Genomic DNA, 23,448 nt, shown 5'->3' with positions numbered 1-23,448 from the left:
AGTATTTTTCCCCAATGAAAAGCATGCACCTTTTGCAAAAACCATTTTTCTGTGCAGGAAAAAATGTTTCATCCATAGAAAACAAGGAATGTTGTGTGTATAGAAAGCTGGTGCAACTCCCCTCTCATTTTTATACACAGAATAACTTTTCTGCAACATTTCATGATATAAACTAGAACTTTGTGCAAAATTCATGCAGTTCTATTCTTCTTGACAGGGTTTTCCAAATTTTGGTGAATCTGTTTTTTTTAAAATCTAGGACAGAATATTGAATATTCTTTACATATTCACATGATTTGGTTACTTCCCATATAGAACATATTATCTTCCCATATTATAAAAAATGTGAGAAACCTTTTTTCCATCTTAGCAAGCACCAGCAATAATTTTCAGCTGAAAAGTGTTGGTGTTTCTGGTCATATAGTTTTGGCTTTGTCAATGCCCAACCTTAGAATGCATCTCTGATACATTTTCTAAAATTAAATTCACGCCTAGAGGTAAAAGAGGTTTTATGTCTCTTTCAACTGGAACAGCTTGCTTGTTGTCTTATTCTACCATTTCAGCCAGTATGCCTTGCTTGAATCATATGAAACATTTCATTTTAAACATATTTTACTTCCTAAAGTGCCTGTTTTGTATGTTTTGTATGCATAAAGGGTCATAGGTTCTTGAGCATATCTGGGGATTGTGAGATTTTGCATATTTGAAAGAGGACACATCCACAAGTTGTGGCAGGTTTTGAATGCTTCAGTTATCATGAATCCGTCCTATGGTATCCTAGTATTTACATTTACATTGCTTATAGATGTTAGAATGTTCTGGCAGAAAATTCTAAGTACCTCACCAAACTACAAATTTCAGACTTTTTTTTAGGTTGGAGTAGTCTCAGTTATAGTGGAACAAATAAAACCCTGTGCTTCAGCTACACTATATTACTACCCCCTCCCCATTGCACCAATAGACATTTCTTCAGTGGCCAAAAACTCCTTGTTTCTTTTATTAAAATGCATATATTTTATTTTTTTAAAGTGGCTGAGAATGGAGCAAGATTGTCCAGTAAAGCCACACTTATATACAATTGTTGTAACTGAACATGGTTGATAGGTGAAGTTAGTACCTCATTTACTGTATGGAAAGCCTGGGTTTTCCCAAAATACTACTAGGCCACAGATTAGTATCTTATACAGTTCTGCAGATTTCACCTTTTCAAATCTGATTATTTGTGGATTTGATTAATGTATGTTATCTAATAACCTTTTTGACTTCCAACATGACTCTATGGTCAATATCCAACAGACACATTTTAAGACATTTGTAGGTGTTCCAACACTATTGTGATGGAAGCTAATCATAAAGTTGTATGGGAGGATCTAGAAATTCTTAAAGAGATGTTCTCTCAGGTTAAACAAGCTTTTCTTCCCATAGTTTTACCATTGTTGTGGGTATCCTGAGTCCCTAAACCTCATGAAAAAGAGGGTCTACTGTGCCACAGATGTGCCACAGTTTGTAGTGCACCTAGCTACAAAACTATCATTTTTAAGAAAAGAGAAAAGAAATCATGCCTGCCTTGTAAGTAGAATGGACTGGTCAGGGAGCAAGCAGGGAGTGATCATACTTGAGGCAATAGTAGGCACAGTCAGGAGAGGACAAAATGATCAGAAGAAGGATGCAGGACATACCGTGTTTCCCCGAAAATAAGACAGTGTCTTATATTAATTTTTGCTCCCAAAGATGCTCTAGGCCTTATTTTCAGGGGATGTCTTATTTTTCCATGAAGAAGAATTCACATTTATTGTTGAACAAAAAAATATGAACATTTATTATATACTGTACAGTAGTTGTCATCATAAACCAACATAACCAGACAAACTGTGAATCCTATCAAGAATTTCTTGTTACTACCAATATTTCCATGTACAACACTCTATGGTACGTACATTTACTGATCCTGCATGCTCTGGTGTTCTGTTTGGTGGGCATGTTTCCAAACAAAAACTTTGCTAGGTCTTACTCTTGGGGGAGGCTTATATTTAGCAATTCAGCAAAACCTCTACTAGGTCTTATTTTCTAGGGATGTCTTATTTTAGGGAAAACAGGGTAGCAACCTGGAGGTGGCATGGAAAGAATGAAAAGTGCTGTGAGATGGGGATGAAGGCAAGAAGGAATAGCAAGGTGACTAAACTGCAGAAGTTGAGAAAGTGGGATGGCAAAGGAATCAGAAGAAATAGATAGCAAGATCTGAGAGTGTGAGAGAATGTGTGTGTGTGTGTGTTGTGTGTGTGAAAGGGGGAGTGGGGAGTAATTGCATGGACAAGTTGGAAGGAGAAAAGCAAGGAACCCACATGCACACAGGCAGAGGTGACAGTTTGGAGATAATTTGTCATAGGGCATCCTGAAAACCCTATTAGGGCACTTTTTCACTGCCATATAATCCAGATTATCAAATCAGGTGACCCACAAAATCTGCTTTGAACTGGATTATCTGAGTCAACACTGCGATATAGTCCAGCTCAAAGCAGATAATCTGGATTTTATATGGCGGTGTAGACAGGGCCTAAGATTACAGAGGACAACCATAAAATTACAGCACTTTCCAGCAATGGATCTCCAAGGTCTAGTCCTTTAGTGGACTTTTCTCATTTTGACAGTGCCTGTTGCCATTTGATATATATTCATCTTATATATTAGGTGTGTTCTTGAAAGATAGAAAGTGGCAATGTTTATAAACAATGTGAAAACAGGGCCAAAACATATTAGTAAACTAGAGAGTAGTCACCATACATTGTGTGGTAAATTAGATCATAACATTGCATTCATTTGATGACAGTAGGATTTGCACTCTGTATTTGGCTGGTCTCAGAATATTATGCCTAACATCATTTTATATGACACAACAATTTATAATGTTATAAAAGCTTACATTAAATAAACTCCTGAAAGCCTTGAATTTCAATAGCTTCAGAAGAAAGCAGAACAATTATTTTCATGGAGATAATGAAAGAGCAGTCAGTGAAGTAATTATGTTTTAAATTCTATTCACTGATGCTTAAAGAAATTATAATGTTGATTTTTAAAAAAACTTTGATTTGTTTTGGAAGCATTTCTGTAGCTACATGTTGTCTTTCATATTTTACAAGCAACTTGCAAAGAAGGACATGGTAAATAGAATAAAAGGTTTGTTTAAAGAATGTATTTGAAAAGAAAGAGTTGAAATGTGTAGATAATTTACAAACTTCCAGAGAAAGGAAATATTTTCCTAAGAGGCCAAGAAAAAGAATACAGCTTAGATTCTGATGAACTGACTGTAGATAGCAATTGTATTTGGAAAGGATTCAGATTCACCAAGGGCCGTTGAAAAGAAATCAAATGTCTTTCAAGAAAATCCAGCTCACAAAAGAATAAGAATATTACAAAACTAAGAGTTAAATATTTAGTGGAGCATGACAGGTTTCAGCGTATAAGGCATGATTTACGTCTCTTTCCGTCTTCATGAAATGAAGAATATAGCTTTGAGCAAAGCCATAAACATTAATTATTATGTTGGAGGTTGTTAGACAGATGAAAAGAAAATAAGGGAGGAAAGATGGTTCATCCTGACAATTTGGAACTGACTGAACTGAATCTGAGCAGACAAAGGAAAGGAAAAAGAGAACCTTCCAGCAAGATGTTAGAGAATAAGTAACCCATGTTCTACGTCAGTCTATTGTAGGAATTTCTAATTAACATTCCAGTAGACTGTCCTTCTGAAAGCACAGAAGCTGGGAACAGTTATTACTGGGCTTTATAACAAGTTCATTTTGGAAAGCACATGCCATAAACACTCTGTATTGAAGAAAGCAAAACATCTGAAAATGGAACTGATTCATAACTATTCTTTTCTGCAAACTGCAAAAGGGTTTCTATCAGTTACCAAGTGAAAACATTTTATCTATGCATTGATCTGTCATTGCCAAATTGTTAGCAAGAAAGCAGCAAGTGCCAATGAAATCCTAGTATATCTACTAATTGTCTTTCCAATAACCACTTTTTTGTCAGTAATCTGTGACAAGGTAAAATGGTTAAACATTTCACAACAACGAATGCAATGGCATGCATAAAAGGTAGGAACCAGACCTAGATTTTCAACAAATGTCATGCAAAAATTGGGGATGCTTTTAGTTTATAAACTTTAGACAGCTCCAAAGTGGAAAAGAAGCACTGCACAGTAAGCTTCAACCACAAGCCACAAATATGGAGCATAAATTGCCAAGGCTGGAAAGAAGGACTAAAATATGGATAATTCTGTGAATCCCTAAACTTATTTGCAGCAGGGTTCTTAATTGCGGTTGTTACGCTGTTTAGCCATCTGTGACAATGTACCTCATATGCTTCCTTGGTCTAAAACAAGTAATTCAGTGGGAAGAGAGAATCCATTATTTCACTCTTTGCTTGTACTTTTCAAAGTTGAGAAAGTTACTTCTTTATCTCCCTTTCCACTGATCCATAGCTTGTCATCAACTAATAAGCTGACCTTGCTGGCCATGAGATTCTGGAAGTTAAAAAAAGCAAATTTTTTCCAAATTCTTCCCTTATCACATTAGAACAGGGATGAGGATCATCTTGCTGGCCTAGCAACTCAAAATACCCAATGGTTAGAAATGCTGGGACTTGCAGTTTGGCGTGCCACATGATTACCACCCCTGTAGTCTATTTCTGTAATTACCTTTCAATTTCCCATCACATTAAGAAAACTTTCATCTACTATAATTTAGTCCAGTGGTTCTCAACCTGTGGGTCCCCAGGTGTTTTGGCCTACAACTCCCAGAAATCCCAGCCAGTTTATCAGCTGTCAGGATTTCTGGGAGTTGAAGGCCAAAACATTGGGGGACTCACAGATTGAGAACCATTACTTTAGTCAGACAAAACTGCCCATGTGCTATTGGACTTTGATTCTTAGAAGCTCCAGCTGTGGTGCCCAATGATGATGAGAGTTGTATAGAAGGCAGTCTTATCTTCTGTTTACCTGGAAGTTGTTGGTCGCCCCCCTCCTCCTCAACATGACTTTAGGGAGATGGTGAAGGAGGGCTAGAGATGCTTTAAGTGATAGGTTGCAGCAGTGTTTCTCCAGTAAACAATACAAGACAGTTTGACTTGGGAAAAATGGGATCTTACTGTAGTAATCCTACTGTAACTGTGTGCGCTAATTTGTTTTTTTTAGATCAAATTCTTTAGATGTGTGTATATGAATCAACATTAGAAACATCCAGGAAAGGTGATGGTGGTGAGAATTTAAGAATCGAAACACACACTAATCATTTTTGTTAAAATTCTGAAACATTTGGATGCCTCCTAAGGTCAGTTTAATTTTCAGTATAAGCATTAAGCAACTTTGATAAAGCCAAGAGAACATAACATGATTTTTTTCCCTTTGGCCCAATTTGCCAAAAGCAAAGGCACTGGGGGCGGGACTAGCAAAGACAATGGATGGGAGACTGAGAACACAGCATTCTTAGAAACGTAGTTTGGGAAGCTAAGGCCCCCTGTGACAGAATGCAAAAGGCCCTGCCCTAAACTAAATTTCCCAAAATGCAGTACTCAGCATCAGAAAGCCCCAATGGCACCAGCCTTATAGAATCAGTCTAATAATTAATAAATACAATTATTGAACCTGCAACGTAAGTATGTAATAGCATAAATCTGTGCTAAGTTGAAGTTATTTGGTTGTGTGTCATAAAGACAGACAGACATTCAAGGGAATTGCTGTGGTCACTCTTTGGGGATAAATTGTTTTTGTCTACATTTTAAAAATCCCCAACAATCTGTAGATGTGTGAATCTTTTTGAAACTTTGGGGGATTGATGCCCCAGTTATCTTGTGCATTGTATATATAATTCAAGTAGATGGCTCTTGTAGTTTTTTTTTTTAAAAAAACGTTGTTTATAAAAACTTTGAAAATTTCCCAAAAATCCATGGGTAAGTGAAACATCCTGAAATGTGGTGGGCTGGAGTGGTAAATGTGTTCTAGCATTGTAGCAAGTTTCACTGCAATAGCTTTAAAAATTAGGGAGATAGGGGTTTCTCCAATTATAGTAATTATGCTCAATTACTATAATGATATAATTAATTAATTAATAATGAATGACATAATTACTATAGTAATGAAATTTCATTGCTTTCATTATAGTAATAATTTTTTTTCACAAACTACACTTTAGAAACACTTTAGAAACAAAATGCCAGTGCCCCCTAGTTTTGTAATGACTTTTGAACCATTTTAATGGATCACACATCCATAATATATACATTTGCATACCAACACGGAAGTCATTAGGGGAAAAAGTAGAGCCTGCTGAAAAAAAAAGAAAAATCATTCCAGGATGCATTTTGAAAGAATCATTCAAGTGGTCCCAAAGGAATTAAAATACTTTTGTTTACCTGACCTGGTTGTTTCTTTTCATATGTTTTTAATATTAGTTTTTTAAGAAAGAGTTTTCTGAAATATGTTGAGCTACTTTTCTTTCTTGGGATGTGTTTCTGTTCTTTCCATGTAAATTGTCACTCTAATACAGTGGTTCCCAAACTTTTTTGAGCAGGGCTCACTTTGACCAGAGACCACTTTGACCAGGGACCACTCTCCAACAATAGTACCAAAAGGGTTATGAATCAGTTTTTGGTCAACTTTAGATCCGGTTTAGTTATTTGTGGTGCTAATTCACAAAACTGCATTGGATAGGTTGCATCAGCTCTAGTTTCTGATACCATCTGATGCCATCTGCTTGCCCACAGAAAACCATACTTAATAATTTAGAGCTGATGTGGTCTATCCAATGCAATGGTCAGCTCTGTAGAAAAGAATGGAAATAAAATTAATAAAATAAATAAAGAGGAAGAAGGTTCCTGGATTGGATTTTCATTCTCGTGGCCCACTGCTGGGCTGAAGCCCACAGGTTCAGAATCACTGCTCTAATACCAGGCTTTCTATATAAAAGGTAAAGCCTAGGAACACATCTACTTTGTTAACTGAGGTATGCCTCTATCTTGTGCTTTCCCTTTCCCTTTGGCTTGTGGGACAATAATAGAAGACCACCCCATTCTGTTTGAAAGCTGTTTGCTCGTTAGAGTTCCATATATTTTACCTATATGGCTACTCTTAGTTTCCCAAAAAGCAAAACAAAGAAAATGTGAAATCCTTTTTAAAAGTATGCCATCATACTGACCCTTTTAAAAATTTCTTGTCATCTTCTGTAGCTGCTCAGTAACAATATATCCTTTAAGACGTCTGTGATGTGAAAATTGCTTTCTCTATCTCCCCTTTTATTCCTTCTATAAGTAATTACAGTTGACTCATCTTAGCTTCAAACCATTCCAACATTTGACAAGTGGCATTAATACATGTGTTTTAAATTGAGTCAACAGGAGTTTATTAGATGGAGTGAGCCATTCACAAAATTATTTTTTTTAAAAAAAATAGCATAAAACAAGGAAAATAGTCTTATGTCTACAAACCATTCTTTTCTATAATTACAAGGACTAAAATGAGGCAGTGTGATGCTGTTTTAGAGTATTGGACTGGCGCCTTAGTGATGTAGGTTCTATTTCCCATTCACTAAGGACTTCATAACACCAGAGCATCTATCTACTGAAGAAATCTGGGCTTTGTAGTTTAGTGAGGCCTAGGACCTCCCTGGCTGAATGGTTTAAGGGCCCCTCCACTAAATTGCAAACCTCTTATTCTGAAATAAAAGAAATCATTTTGGATTAGGAATATTCCATCTGTGGAAGGATTTCTCCAGTATTTTATTGCTCAGATCCCTCCACACAACAGCAGCTTGTATTGGGGGGGGGAGGGGGGGAGGTTGCTGCCAAGGCAGCATTTAGCTACAATGGTGAAGGCAAGAGAAAGCTTCCACCCTTCTGAATCTCCAGAGTATGCTAGTGTACCTCTAACATATTCTATGGACATCTGGAATGACAAAGGCTTTCTTTCTCTTGGCTACACAACTGCAACCAGATTCTGTCTAGCCACCTGCCCTTCCCCAGCCACTAGTTGACTTAGGCATGTGATCCAGATGTAAATATTATGGTGAAGCTTTACTTGATAGTCACTTCTCCTAGCCTCATCTCACAAGACCACTGTATGGTAAACTGGGGAAAGAAGAGAGTCATGTGCAATTTCTTGAGCTAATTAGATGAAATATGGGATACAAAAATAACAAACACAACAAATAAATGTAATACAAGCCAGCATCCTATATCATATGAACAGCTAAACAAATTCTGTTCAAAAGCTGAAAAAGCCCCAAAACACTATTCAGTAATATATACTAATGGGTCAATAGCCCTCTGCTTGTTCATGTACTCCACCTAAATCATAGAGTGACACATGTCCCAGGAGAGTTCCCACCAAGTGCTACACAAAAAGTCAAGGGCCTCTTCTGAGTGGAGTTAAGCATGGAGCAGGAAGCTAATGGGGAAAAGGAATATTAAAAAAATTGTGTGAAGGCATCTTCCTCAAATGGGAGTTTTCTTAACAATGTACCTGCCTGATTTTGGAGAATCCAATGTTTTGTTGCTCCTCCTTCTCCTCCTCCTCCTCCTCATCACCATGATCACAACTGTAACAATACCAAAAATTCTACAGGATGCTGTAGAATTGTGAGGAGACTCTCGAAACACACAGGCACAACAAATATCAATTGATTTTCAAATAAGAGGTAGAGAGTCAACAATAACATTTATGATAGAGGGGAAATGAGCATATGAGTAATTACACTGATGAATCTAATTAAGGACTATTTAGAATAACATTACAGTCCAATTTACTGGAAGTGAACAACCAAGACACAATTGCAGAAGTGCAACAGAAGTTAATCAAGCTACTACTCAGATGTTTGTTTCCTAATTTATGCCACCTCTGTGACTCAACCCCCCATGGGATTGCCAGGTAAGGAATATGCAAAGCCTTGAGATTTCAAGGACAAATTGCATTCTGATATCACAGAAGATGGGTACAAGTGATTTCAGAAAGGACCAGCCAATAGGTATGATATTTTAGGCATCAACCAACTAAACTCAGCCACTGAAATCTAACAAAAGAAGAATGTGTGTGTGTGTGTATTTACAAGTGTAAATGTGGCACTTTCACCCTAAGTTTCTTCCCTCTTGACATGAGGACTGGAGAAGAGGGGCTGGGCTCTAAAACGTGGCAACCTAACCAACCAAATAAAATTCTCCATTCTCTCTTTTTATCCCTTCTCACTATAATGAGCAATTAAAGAGGAAGGGTGTTACAATGAGAGCTGGGTTCATAATAGTTGAACTTGTAATGGCTCAAAACTAAGATAAGGTATTTTTCTGTTTTGAGGGAAATAAGTCTGTTTTTTGAGACAATCCTGTATTAGTGAGGACAGAAGAGGTTGATTAATATTGCCTGTTTTTCCAAATATGAGAGTAATTCTCTCTCAATGGATTTCTCCCAGCTTTTGAACATGGAAGCATTCCGTAACTATGGTTCAGAAACTTATCTTCCAGGAAGGTTTAAGGCCAGCCCAAGACCCCTTTTCTGCTTAAGATAAAGGGCAGGGCCATACCTTTCTACATTTCATGGACAGAAGTCAGCTGGACGGACAGTAAGATCTTTGTTCAGTAGTGCCAACATGACAAGAGACCTTTAACACTCTTAAGGATAGCAGGATAATTTAGCAGTATAGACCAGATTTTGTAGCACACAGAGTTGTACCCACCAAAGGATAGGGATGGAAACATTTCAAGAGTTCAGGAAGAATGAATGCGGGTTGTTATTACTCCAGCTTATTTGCCAAATAAGATAGTTGCTTCATTTTGCCTAATTGCATGGTTGACCCTTTGGGAATGTTAATCTTATAGTATTAAGAATAAACTGTACAGTAAGGAAAAGCAACTTAATTCATATCTGGACAGTAGCAGAACCCGTTTTCAGCACTAGGGATGAATTGTGGAATATGAAAAGCAGGGGTGGGCATCATGCCACCTTTCAAATGTTGTTGGTCTGCAACTCCCATCAGCAACATAACCAGTGGTGAGGAATGCCAGAAATTGCAGCCCAATAGCATACAAAGAACAGCATAGTTTTCACTCCTAGTAAAAAGTCAAAATAAAACTTCTTCTGGGTATTCTATATTGAATAGACACAGCTTACCTCACCCTCCACCATTCAATGTCTACCTCAGTGTTTATATAGGAAGTGATAAGACTTCCCATCAGTCCTAGGCCTCAGCCACCCTTTTTCTGAAGCACTATGTAAAGGTGCACTCTTACATTTTTCCAGTAATTCATAATCCTAGAAGCATAAATAGTTCATTCCCCCCACTCCGGTAGTCTGGATTTGAAACTGAGAACAAATTACATAATTTTTTTCTCTCCTTCACACTTCTGTGCAATTGTTGACTTACAGTACTAAAGATTCGGTGGAAACCCCCTTCCCCTATTATAACTCTTTCAGGGGCGAATTTCCCTTCTGAGGAGTGGATTTCTCTCACTTCCTGTTGTCTCAGCCCTGCTCTTAACTATGCATCATTTGTAACTCAGATGTTTGCAACTTGGGGACAATCTGTATAGCACTGCACCTTCATTTATGCAGGCCTTTTAGGGGCTACAACAGCGGTGTGCAAAGTGCAGTTTTTGGGCTTGTTTGTGTCTGACCTCAAAACAATTTCCTTGGCCCTTATTCATTGTCAGACCGCTCACTCCAAAACAGTGGGTTATTTCCTGCTCCTGGAAGGCTATATTTTCCTAGAAGAAAGTTTCTGGGTCTTTTCACACAATGCAATTACAGCATTTTGACACCATTTTAGCTGCCACAATTCCATCCTGTTAAAGCCTGGAAGTTGTAGTTAGAGAGAAGAATTTAGAACTCGTCTAGCACCTCACACCAAACTACTAATACCAGGATTCAATACAATACTGGCACAACTGTTGAAGTCGAATCATAGTGTTAGAACTGCTTACTGTGAAAAAACCATAGGCTCTTATCTCAAGAGCTTTCATGCTTTGTTAGATTGAAAAGAGCCATGGTCAGAAACCTTGTTGAGCAATGGCATAAGGAGTGGTGATACCTATGCAGGTAAAATAGAAAAATATGCAACAGGTGATGGGGTAAAAGGAGTATATTGGCATTAAATAATTTTAGAGGAAAAAGGGAAGAATCTTCTGAAAATTAACCCAAGACTGGAAAGATATGAAAAAGCACATAATTTCTATATTATAAAATACTTTCAAACTGCAGAGTGGAGGGTTTGATTGATAAATGAGGCGTACTGCTTTTGCAGTAGACCAATTACTCATTTGAAAGTTGCATAAATTCAGGAAGAAAAGCAGTATTGGATGACAACCTCCCTCCCATCAAAAAATTATCAAGTGGATAATTGCATTACCTTTCTTATACTTGCTGCCAAGTAATCTGAAAACTGGAATTAAATTTTCAGCAAGTGTACTGCTGATATTTATACCAAGAAGGCAAAACTAATGACTGAAGGGAAGCTTCAATAATTAAATTCAAATTGGGATTTTAAAATGACAGATGAACCAAGAATATCAAGAATATGCTTATATTATAATATGCACACTGGAACAGAGTCCAAATAAAGCTATAATAGATGAACCTGCCTGCAGAATAAAGAATATATATCAGCGCCAATCATATACTAATCAAAACTGTTCATTTTGAGTTCAGGGGCTGCTTAAGTTTGCTCTTGGATGCCAAGCTATAGCATAAGCATATTCCCTGAGCAGAGAAGCTTCATGCTCAGAAATTCCTCTTCAAAGGTAATGCTTGTGATCTCCTTGTGTAGAGGTTTGTCCATCTACCTGAGACCATACACATGCAATGGAGCTGCCAGATTAAAACTAACATGTCAAGCTAACCTCACAAATATTTATCACAACTTTGCTTGATAGGCAGATTGTTCCATTTTTTTAAAATCACACAGCTAGTATTTATCTCTCAACTAGATGTGCCAAAGCAGCTGGCCATGGTTATCTCCAAGTCATTTCTGACCCTGGCAACCCTAAGGTGAAGACCTTGCCTTAGTCTTCTCCCAAACAGTAAACAGTACTAAACTTGGGGATAATGGAGCAGAGGATACAGTAGGGGAAATACAACACAGAATAGATAAAGAGGCAGTACAGGAATATCTGGCTAATGTAAATCACTTTAAGTCTCCAGGACTACATCCAAGAGTATTAAAAGAACTGGCAGAAATAATTGCATTGACATTGAGAATTCAGGTGAATAGGAGAGGTTCCAGTAGACTGGAGGAAGGCAAATATTTCCCCCATCTTCCAAAAAAGGAGAAAAAGAGGACCAAATAATTACCACCCAGTTAGCCTGATATCAATACCAGGAAAGATTCTAGAGCATATCATTGCACAGACAATCCGTAAGCACTTAGGACCTCTTCACATGGCCCATTCGGGTACTTCCCCTCCACTTTGAGAGGAATGTGAGTGGGGCCTGCCAGTGTCATGTGATGGCAGACAGAAGGCCCCGTCCTTCCTGCACATAAATGTGGCAAAATGGGGCAAAAATGCCCCATGTGAAGACGTCCTTAGAAAGCAATGGGTTTCTTAAAAATATGGGTTTCTTAAAAAGAAGTCATGCCAAACTAAGCTTATCTCCTTTTTATATAAAGTTTCAAGCTTGGTAGATAAAAGGGAATGCTATAGATGTAGCAAATCTCAGTTTCAGTAAGGCCTTTGACAAGGTCCCTCATGATATTCTCATGAACAATCTGATAAATGTGGGCTAAAGAATGTTAATGTTAGGTAGGTTGGGATTTGATTAACTGGCTGAACTCAAATGGTCCTTACCACTGGCTCATTGTCATCCTGGAAAGAAGTAACTAGTGGGATGCTACAAGGTTCTGTCCTGGGCCCAGTGTTGAAGGCAAACTGTGGGACAAAAGCTGCACCATTGTGCTAATGTAGAGAAGTGTGATGATGAATGTTTTCCATTCCCTGCACTAACACAGTTGCAATGAGCAGGCTGGTGTGATAAAGTCCCTGGGAGGCTTCACTTCTGAAATCATAGTCTCAGATCTAGCAGAAGCCTACACAATGCTGGGAGGGAGGCTGACAACCTCATCAGATGGGCAAAATTGCCCATCATATGATGCTCCCTCTTCAATTGTAGCACAGAGCCCATTGGCCCCCATCCCATGACATAAATCTACTTCTAGCAGGGTTCCGTGGCGCTAGTGAAGAGGGAGTGTCATAAGCCACTGTGGCGGCAACACTGGAGGCTTCCTGTGTTGCGTAGGCAACAAAAAGGGGGAAGCTGAGCAGTGGATACCTCCCTCAGTGGGATGGGATGAGGGGGAAGCTGGGTGATGCAAGACGTGGGGCAATGGGTTCTCCACACCCCCAGCCAGCCCCTGCCAGATTTGCCATGATGACTGGCGAATCCTGCTCTTAATGTGATGAGGTCTTGAGAGCCGGCTTCTTTCTTCTTAGAAAATTTACAACGAGTCCAGTGTCTCCAAGGATACATTACTGGATCCATAGGATTGCAGCCTAAGCTAACCTATCTCAGGATCCAAGGGATGATACCTCTTGTCCATTGAAAAGGCATCCACAAACTTCAAATCCAGTTCTTGGTACACAGTAATGTTATATAACAAAACAATCTATATTGGTTGTCTCGCTGCCAGATTTTTTTCTTTAAAAAATAATTTTTGAAATGATAATACCAGAGATCTTATTATATGTGTGAAAAATATCTTAAATCATATGTACATTAAATGCATGTTTCTTTGGTGAGGTTACTAGAAAATGTGGCTGTTTCGTCCCTCTGAGAATTCCACAAATACTGTTAACATTTTAATTTTTAACATGAATAGTTTATTTAAGAACAGAGTTAGCAACAGAAGTTTTCTGCTAAGAGCATACTCATTTAGGACAATACTATTTGATGGTGGCCTATTAATTTGGAACCTTATTGGATAGACAGCCTTTCATAGAGTGCTTTCTTTTCTTTTAGTTTGCTGTACCCTGTATCTCAGAACCATAAAGCAAGAATCATGAACTAGCTGTGGGAAATCAGAACCTTTAGAACATGGAAAAGCAAGAAAAAAAATCTGGTTGAGTGCCTCTTGGTACAAATATATTTAACCTTCTTCTCAAGGCCAGTTATATAAACAGAGGTCCTAAACAATTGCTACACACAGCTGAGTTAGGGAATGATGATGGGAAGTGGAGAGCCAGAAGTAATTAGAATAATTTTGCTAAGCACATAGAAAGCTTTTGTCTGCCTGGATGAATTAACTGGTGAAGATTCATTCTCTGAACTAAAATTCACATTAGGCATCTCTTAATAAATGTTACACGACCTTCCAATTCTTTCTAAAAAGAGCAAAGTATGCAATGTGCCAGAAGGAGATGATCTCAAGGCATAAGTAAATTTGGCAAAGGAACATGTCACACATTTGTACCCATCACTCAGGAACTGCTGCTCCAGAAAAGACAACATGTGGAAAAGCTGTCAGATAAAACATTAGATGACATGTCATCTCCCAAGATTTTTCAAAGGAGGCTGGCCATTTTTTGATAAGGCATCAAGTGAAGAGACATCTGAAAATGTTAGAATTGCTCAGGAAAAAACTGTAAGAATGATATGTAGTGGAGATTTCCATTAATGGATACATGCTTTTGATATCATATATTATAACAATAACACTTACATTTAGTAAATTTCAAGTTGTCCCTAAGACACTGGCATGTATTGTAGAGTAAATGTATTACCATTGGTACAGAACATTTGCCTATTTAACCCCATGAATGGCAACTTGAAGCTTGCCGTTCATTGCCTATTTCACACACACACACACTGTCAGGGTCAGCACAAAACAATTTTCTGAAGTAGAAAATGCCACCCCGGATTCATCCAAGTTGGTACCTGAAATTGGTACGTTATTTTAACACAAGAGGGAGGAAATTATAGAAGCACCTTTCCTCATCTCTGGTAGTAAATTAAATAACTACTCATTTGTGCCTTTTCTTGATATCCAAAATGTGTTGCATCAGATTGTGATATCCTGTTGCCCAGTAGTAGGGCAGGTTCTGAATATTGTACTATTAGAAGCAAGTGTGGGTGTGAATGGTCTTATGTGTGCCATTTCATTTCTGTGCACTCTTGGTAGTACTTAAAGCCACTTGGTTTTGACTGCAAAATTAAGTAGGCGGTATTTTGACAACTACTGTACCGTAAACAAGATAGGTAATATTAAGAGACTTTCAAGAGGAAATGTCAAATTATGAATTCATAGCATGGGCCAAGGAAAGATGGGGAAAAGTGCTCAGTAGCATTTTTCAGATGAAAATGTACAAGTTCAATCTATGGTAAATTCATGTAGGGCTGAGAATGAGCCATGCCAGCAACCCTGGAGAGCCTCTGTTAGTGTAGATCAGGGGTCCCCAAACTAAGGCCCGGGGGCCGGATGAGACCCTCCAAGGTCCTTTACCTGGCCCCCATCTTCAGTTTTATAATATAATATTTTTATATCAGTTTTAATAATATAATATGGCGATGGCGACAGGGGATAGGGAAAAGGCAGAACTGCTCAATGCCTTCTTTGCCTTGGTCTTCTCACAAAAAGAAAGCGGAACAATGGCTTCAAACTACAGGAAAGGAGATTCCACCTGAACATCAGGAAGAACTTCCTCACTGTGAGGGCTGTTCGACAGTGGAACTCTCTCCCCCGGGCTGTGATGGAGGCTCCTTCTTTGGAGGCTTTTAAGCAGAGGCTGGATGGCCATCTGTCGGGGGTGCTTTGAATATGATTTCCTGCTTCTTAGCGGGGGTTGGACTGGATGGCCCACGAGGTCTCTTCCAACTCTACTATTCTATGATTCTATATATAGTATATACATATAATATTGATAAAATATTATAATGTTATACAATATAATACTAATAATAATACCATATAATAATTTTAATTATATGTTATATATTACATATAATATTACAGTATAGTGGTATAGTTCAATATAGTAATATATAATACTAATATTGTGCTATGCTAATAATATAATATATTGTATGTACATACAGCTGCTCTGAGTCCCCTTCGGGGTGAGAAGGGTGGGATATAAATGTAGTAAATAAATAAATAAATAATTTTAGACTTAGGCTCGCCCAAAGTCTGAAATGACTTGAAGGCACACAACAACAACAATCCTAATTAACTAGACTATCTCATTGACCAGTAGCAGGCCCACACTTTTCATTGAAATCCTGATAGGTTTATGCTGGTTAAAATTGTTTCATTTTTAAATATTGTATTGTTCTTTCATTACTGTTGTTGTTTTGCACTACAAGTAAGACATGTGCAGTGTGCATAGGAATTTGTTTGTATTTTTTTCCAATGATAATTCAACGCCTCAACAGTCTAAAGGATTGTGGACTGGCCTTCTGCTTTAAAAGTTTGAGGACTCCTGGTGTAGATAGTACCGGAGACATGTTATTAGTCTAAGATAAAGCCCTACTATTTTCATGTGAGTGAAATCATTCAGAAATATTCTAAGAGTGTGAATATTTATTTGCCTTCCTTGACTAATATGCCTTACTCCCAAGCTTATGAAGGACATTTGACTGTGATAGGTCCTTGGTTTTATGGAATTCAAGAGGTCTTAAGGATTGCTTGCTTTCTTGCTTGCTTTATTTATGTTCTTAATTTGTTTTAATTTATTACAATATACTTCTTGAACAATCATTGTATTTTGAATGTTATTGCACATCTCAAACCTGGATGTAACTTTTTAGCAAAAATATAGGGCATGGATTTATAAATAAATGAATGAGATGAGATGATTGTTTGGAGGTAAATGGCAAAACACAAGAGTAAGCTTAGTTTCTTTACACACATGGATTGGTATTTGGAACATCATTGAAGCTGCCTTCAAATCACAAAACATTTGGGTGACACAGGGTATCTCTACAATACAGAATTAATGGAATTTGACACTATTTTAACTGCCATGGCTCAATGCTATGGAATCATAGGAGTTTTACAAAGTCTTTAGCCTTCTCTGCCAAAGCATGCAGTTGTCTCACCAAATAACAACCATGTTTCCATAGCATTGACCTATGATAATTAAAGTGGTGTCAAATTGCATTAATTCTACTCTATATATGCACCCTTAGAAGAGATGGGTGAGATATCAATTTCTGATTGTCAAAAAAAAGAAGAAAAAAAAAGAAAAAAAAGAGTCCTGGGTTTTCCTGAGGGAGGGCGAGAAGGTGGGAAGTACTACTGTTAAAATCGAGAAATATGGTCATGACTTGGTACCCACTCCCACCAAAAAGCATATTTTTTACCAATAGCTTCCCACCATTTCCTAATAAATAGGAAGGGGATGTCCAACCATGTCTAGTCTCAGTTTTCCTAATGTTCTCTCCCTCCTCCCATTTTGGGCAGTTGCTGCTGCTCAGGGTAGATGCTGGGAGTAGAGCAGAGTATTCCTCGACCTTGAATGCTGCCCAAGTGCCCAGCCCTGCATGAGAGAATATGTTCTGCAACGATAACAAGATATATTGCATTTAATATTCTCAAATTCTATTTATAATTAAAGAAGCACATTAATGCCTGGGTAGTACTTTGAAAATCCATTTTTCCTTTAACTATGCTTCAAAATGACAATTCAAGAGCACAGTGAGGTGTGCAATAGGTGTGCATCTCTCACCATCGGTTGCATGTCAAATTCATTCAAGAAGGCTGAAAGGTATGGTGAGAACATTTCCAATGCCAATTGATTTCCAAAACAAATAAAATATCAAGTGAACACTCTGTTGCAGAAGGTATTTGTATTGGGTTGTACTGAACTGTATTTAAAATCATTTTATTATATTTTAATGTAATTTAGAAACTGTGGGCCTTGGTATTCACTGGGGCTTGGTTCCAGGACCTCCCATGATACCAACATCCATGATATACAAGGGTGTAAATTGGCAAAACTGAAGTTTGCTTTTGGATTTTTTGTAAAAAAAATTCAAGTAATTCGTGGTTGGATCTATGGATATGAAATAAATGGCTATGGACGACCGACTAGTTATCAATTGTTTAACTTAATTTGGTTTTCAAATATATTATAAGCTGAACAAATGAATGAACAAATATGAAAATAAAGCAGGTAGTTAGATAGATAGTGCAAACACTAGGAATTGAACTTGATATCTTTTCTCACAAGCTGTGTATATAGATCAGTCTCCACACTGCCTTACTTCAATTGAAGTTTTCCCACAACCCTCCAGACATCTCATGTGGTTTGTCATGTGGATCCTCCACATCACATGGCCTATGTCAACATAACTGACACGCAGGAAGATAATCCACTTCACTGTTTATTCAGTTGCGGCTGCATATTTCTGCTTGGCTTTAAAAGCTGTCCGATGCAACCTTCATCTCTGACCGATAGCATTTTAATAGTAAAATTATACTGCAGAAATAGACAGTTGCCCCAGTATCAAGGAAGTAGGGGAATCAAAATATATACATAGATTTTCAAGTCATACTTTTAAAAAAGTAAACTAGGGATGGAATTTTTTCTGCTGTCATTATTTTAAAAAATGCTCTGAGCTATAGCACAAAATGGCCAAATGCTGGTGCTACTTTTAAAAAATCTATTATAAGCCATACACATTTAAATATAATTAAATTAGATTTCATTATTTAATCTTTTCTCGTTATCTTCCTGATCTAGATATATTTCCCATGCTTTATATAAAACATGTGATTTACTAATTGTTTACCTAAAGATAATTTCTTTTTATTTTCTTGGGGTGATAATGATAATTACCATCAAGAAGTTTGAGATGTTGAACATACCAATCTACGTGGGAGGGTGCTTGATGAACTCAATAGGATTTCCTCTTCAGTATACAGGCCTAAATACCATAAAGGCACCTGATCCCATCTGATCTTGGAAGCTAAGCAAGCGCAGCCCTGGTAAATACTTGGATGGAAGACCACCAAGGAATGCCAGGTGCTATAGGATAAATTTCAGAGGAAATATCTGGAAAATCCATCTCTGAGGATTCCTTGCCTAAGAAATATCTATGAAAATTATGTGGTCACTAGAAATTCGCTAACAACTATGAAATAACATAAATGCAGATATATAGGGATTTGACTTGCATCATGATAAGTCCTTCTTCCAAAAAAACAGCCTAATTATTCCCGGTTTTGTTTGGATTACTATTTTCACCAACAACATGAAGGGTTAAGAATGACCGGTATATATTTTAGTGTACGGGCAGTCCCTGAGTTACAAACATTCAAATTACAAATGACTTATAGTTAAGAACAGGAATGAAACTACAGGAAGTGAGAGAAATCTTCCCCTTAGACAGGAAATTCCCCCCGAAAGAGTTATCGTAGAGAAAGGGGGTCTCTACTGAAGTTTTTTCACCAATCCTTGTTTCCTCAACAAGCCAAATTTCAAATTCCAATTATCACAGGGACAGAAAGTGAAGTGAAATTTTCTGAACAGGAGCACAGACAGCAAAACAAACAAACAAACAAACAAATATCACAGGGGTATTAACCCTTCCCTATTCTATCTAATATGGCAGGAGTTACACATAGAAATGTACCTGTTCTGACTTATATACAAATTCAACTTAACTACAAACCTACATAACCTATCTTGTTCAGTAACTTTTATTTTTTCTGAAGCCGAACCCTGCCCCATCTGAACCTAACTCTGTCAAGACACAATTGTGTGATTTTCACCTACGTAATTGTGAAGCCAACAGGAAACTAAAAGATACCTGGGAAGGTCAAGAGCTTGCACACTGTTCCCACCCTAAATATCTTGGAATTACCTTAGATCGAACACTAACATTTAGGAAACACTGTGTAAACACCAAACACAAAGTAGCTGCACGCAATAACATCCTGCAGAAACTTAATGATAGCGCCTGGGGTGCTATCACTAAGAACATCAGTCCTGATCTTGTCTTACTCAACTGCTGAGTATGCCTACCCCATCTGGCATAAACCTGCCCATGTGAAGCAGGTGAATATAGCACTGAATGAAACATGTAGAATAATCACAGGATGTCTTAAACCTACACCTGCTGATAGACTTTATAAGCTAGCTGGCATTCCCCGCCCCAATGTGCAATGGGAAGTTACTGCCAATTGTGAGAGAGAAAAGGTTGAACACTGTGAAAGCCACCCACTGTATGGTTACTAGCCTCCTCTCAGTAGACTTAAAACAAGGAGGAGGCTGGTAGCCATACAGTGGGTGGCTTTCACAGTGTTCACCACTCTTCTAAATGTTTCTCCAGCAACAGCAAGAATATACCTGTGGGCAGAAAAATCAGGCAATTCTGATTTGATGCCTCCCCACGAGGGTCTTCCTCCAGGTGCAAACTTAGAATGGGCAACTCGGAAGTCCCTGAATAGACTCAGAAGTAGAATTGGTAGATCAAAAGACAACCTGGCAAAATGGCACCTTGTGCGATTATGGAATAGAACAAACAACTCTGCATCTGTATGCTTGCCCAGAATGTCCTGCCTCATGCACAAAAGAAGAACTGTTTAAAGTTTCAGACAATGCAGTTGCTGTTGCCCATTTTTTGGTCTAAAATTATTTAGTTGCTTGTGCTCCCTTTATTTTATCAGTTTTATACTTATTTATTTATGCAATGCTTTTGATACAAAATAACTAAAAATATAATTTATACCATAGTTAATTCCCAGATTGTCGAGTAAGTGCAACTTAATTACTGTGAAATATCCATATGATTAGAAAGGCTTTAGTTTCCTAGCCACAACTCCACAAATAAGCATTCACTTTTCTTTGCCACCCATATGTCCCAATTTTAAAAATAGTATTAAAGGATTACATTAAATGGATTGTAACAAAAGAAAGAATAATAAACAGTGGTATAAAACGTCAGCTATAAGTGTCATTACTACTTAGCTAAAGTATACTTTCCTCTCACCAAGTGTCCTCCACAGTTAATTAAATCATTGCTTGTTACACTAATTGGCATCATTTAAAATATGCATATACAATTCTTTCTGAAAACACAATTTGAACACATTATTACCAATATAGGCCCATTGTTCACACAGCTCTGCTCATTCTGGAATGGCAAAGAATGTATTTGACTTTGGAAGCTGATCTGCATAAGTAAAGTGCACTGAATATTTATGCCAAGAATAATTGGTTATAATCCATGCATTTTCGCTTACCTATGTTTTGGCTGGAACCTTCTGGTTATTTCAGAACTAATAGGTTCATTTTATCCCTTTAAAAATCAATGTATATAAATTCGGGATGATTATTCAAGAAAAGGGTTAAATGAAAATCAGCTCAGTAGCAAAGTAAAGAGCACCCCATCCTAAATATGACTGTTTTCTGCCAAGAAAGAAAAAAGATGCAAGAAAGAAAAAAGATGCAGTGACAACTAATTCTGTGAGTTTTTTCAGAGAGTTAGAAGGAAAATGCCCTTTTCAGAAAACACTATCACAATGGATTGAATGTAAGCTTGGCCATCTTTCAACAGACTTAGTAAAATCAATGAGATTTTAAATAGTCATGATTTATGAGGTCCATTGATTTAAGCATTATTGAGTCCAGACACAAGCCAATACTTTTCTCCTTTCTGTGCTCTGCAAAATGATCACTATTGCTATTTACAAATGAGGTTATATGTGTGTTTACCCTTTACTGTTAAGTCCACCTTTTACATTTTAACGTACAGATTTCATGAAGTAGAAAAACATGGTGTAGTGCTACTCAAGATCCCAATCCAGCTAAATATAGACACAACTAATTAACACTGGAACTAAAGAAAAAACAGTTGCAAAAATGCAACTCTATGTAAATGTTTGTTTTGGGCATTGAACTACAACTCTGGAGACCAGGGTTTGATGCCCCATTTGACCATGGAAACCCCCTGGCTGACCTTGAGGGAAGACACACACTCTCGGCCACAGAATGTGATAAGCTTGCCTTAGGGTCGCCATAAGTCAGAACAGGCTTGAAGGCACAGACAAGAGAATGGGAATTGCTATCCCTAGTTGAGCTTTTTGAGAAGCTATGTGTACTTACTTTTGGTCTCAAATTAGTTGTTTTTGGGGTGTCTGAAAGTGTCTTATCAAGTGTGGTACATCTTCCTCAGAGGCCTTTGAACCAAGCTATACAACTATTCTGTCTACTGTTACAACTATGAAGTAGTCATCCTATGTGTACGCATCATCCCATGGTAACATTTAATGAAGAACAAGATAAAAATGTATATATTTTGTGTGTGTGTGTGTGTGTGTGTGTGTGTGTGTGTGTGTGTGTGTGTATAAAATGCCTTTTCTTCCCCCAGTCTGCCATCACAAGAGTAGTTAATAGGAATATCTATTACATTCTGTTGTAGTTATTGCTCTGACTTCAAAGTAAAAATGCTCAGGTCTGGAAGTGAAGATTTCTTTTTATAGTCATGCAGCTCTAAGCAGTGAAAAATGTAATGTTCTTTTACCTTAACTTTCCTACTTAAATGCACCTTCCCACCCCAGAAGAAGCAAGGCAAATTAACACGATATTTTAAGGCACACTTACCTGTGCTTCCTTGGACTTGGAGCGCAAGGCAAATTACAAGAAATAGGAATCCCGTTTTCAAATGCATGCTGCTTTTTTTAACCATTCACAATTTTCAAGGATGGTTGTGCAGGGGGCTGATTTGGCCGAATAAGTGGGTTGCTTTTAAGGAGACAAAACCACACACAATTCCAGCTGTCCTAAGACCGAAGTGTTCGGAATGTCCTCTCATTCGGTAAGTGACCACAGATGGGGAATCCAGAAGTTGAGCAAACCCCAAGCTCACACCACCTCTTGCCCAAATAGAATGAAAGTCGGACTGGAGTGAGAATTCGGAGAAGAGTGACGAAGTTTAAACAACAACAAAAAAAGCAGTGTCTGTTTCTGGAATAAGCCGTTTATCTACTGCTCAGACATAATCCCTCTTATGGTCCAGCTGGGAGAGCTGCCTTCATCTTATTAACCTTCTGGAGTGGCATCTGTCAGCCCCAGAAGACTTTCAGGAGCACCACGGTAACAACTGAAGTCTTCTTCTTCTCAACATTTGCCATTACTTCTCAACATTTGCCATTGGATATTCCAGCAATGTGACCAATGCGACCCTGAGAAGCATTGAGAAAGAACAGCCGCTGAGTGCTCTTACTTTGGTGAGGTGCATTCATAGCGTTGCGGTTTGAAAACTCTGAAAAGGCTGTCTCTCACAATGTCCAAACAAGCAATGTCATTACTCAGCAGGAAAGTGCTGGAGTAATCACAACTTGGAACACCCAAATCCAAATTAGATTAGAGACGTGGGAAAGGAAAGGTGGGGGATAAGGATGCATGGAGCGGGACCCAGAGGGGAGAGTTATAGTAAAAGAAATGCATCTTGTATTCGCAACTGAAGCATTG

At 37.9% G+C, this 23,448-nt stretch overlaps 1 protein-coding gene across 4 annotated transcripts in view; it reads right to left on the bottom strand.

Annotated features, from left to right (window-relative positions):
- Nucleotides 1–23,212, bottom strand: part of impg1 (interphotoreceptor matrix proteoglycan 1) — a 108,769-nt gene extending 85,557 nt beyond the window's left edge. Inside the window, exon 1 of one of the 4 annotated variants that reach the window (XM_062981573.1) lies at nucleotides 22,579–23,212. In XM_062981573.1, the coding sequence (XP_062837643.1) occupies nucleotides 22,579–22,663 (85 nt within the window). In that variant the 5' untranslated portion in view covers nucleotides 22,664–23,212. The remainder of the gene's footprint in view (nucleotides 1–22,578) is intronic. The other 3 variants (XM_062981563.1, XM_016998304.2, XM_062981553.1) reach the window with 3 other exon arrangements.
- Between the last annotated feature and the right edge of the window lie 236 nt (nucleotides 23,213–23,448).

This window comes from Anolis carolinensis, chromosome 1 (genome assembly GCF_035594765.1).
Source record: "Anolis carolinensis isolate JA03-04 chromosome 1, rAnoCar3.1.pri, whole genome shotgun sequence".
Classification (NCBI taxonomy): domain Eukaryota; kingdom Metazoa; phylum Chordata; class Lepidosauria; order Squamata; family Dactyloidae; genus Anolis; species Anolis carolinensis.
Note: the sequence above shows the minus strand (reverse complement) of the source record. Positions and strands in the feature narration are given on the sequence as shown.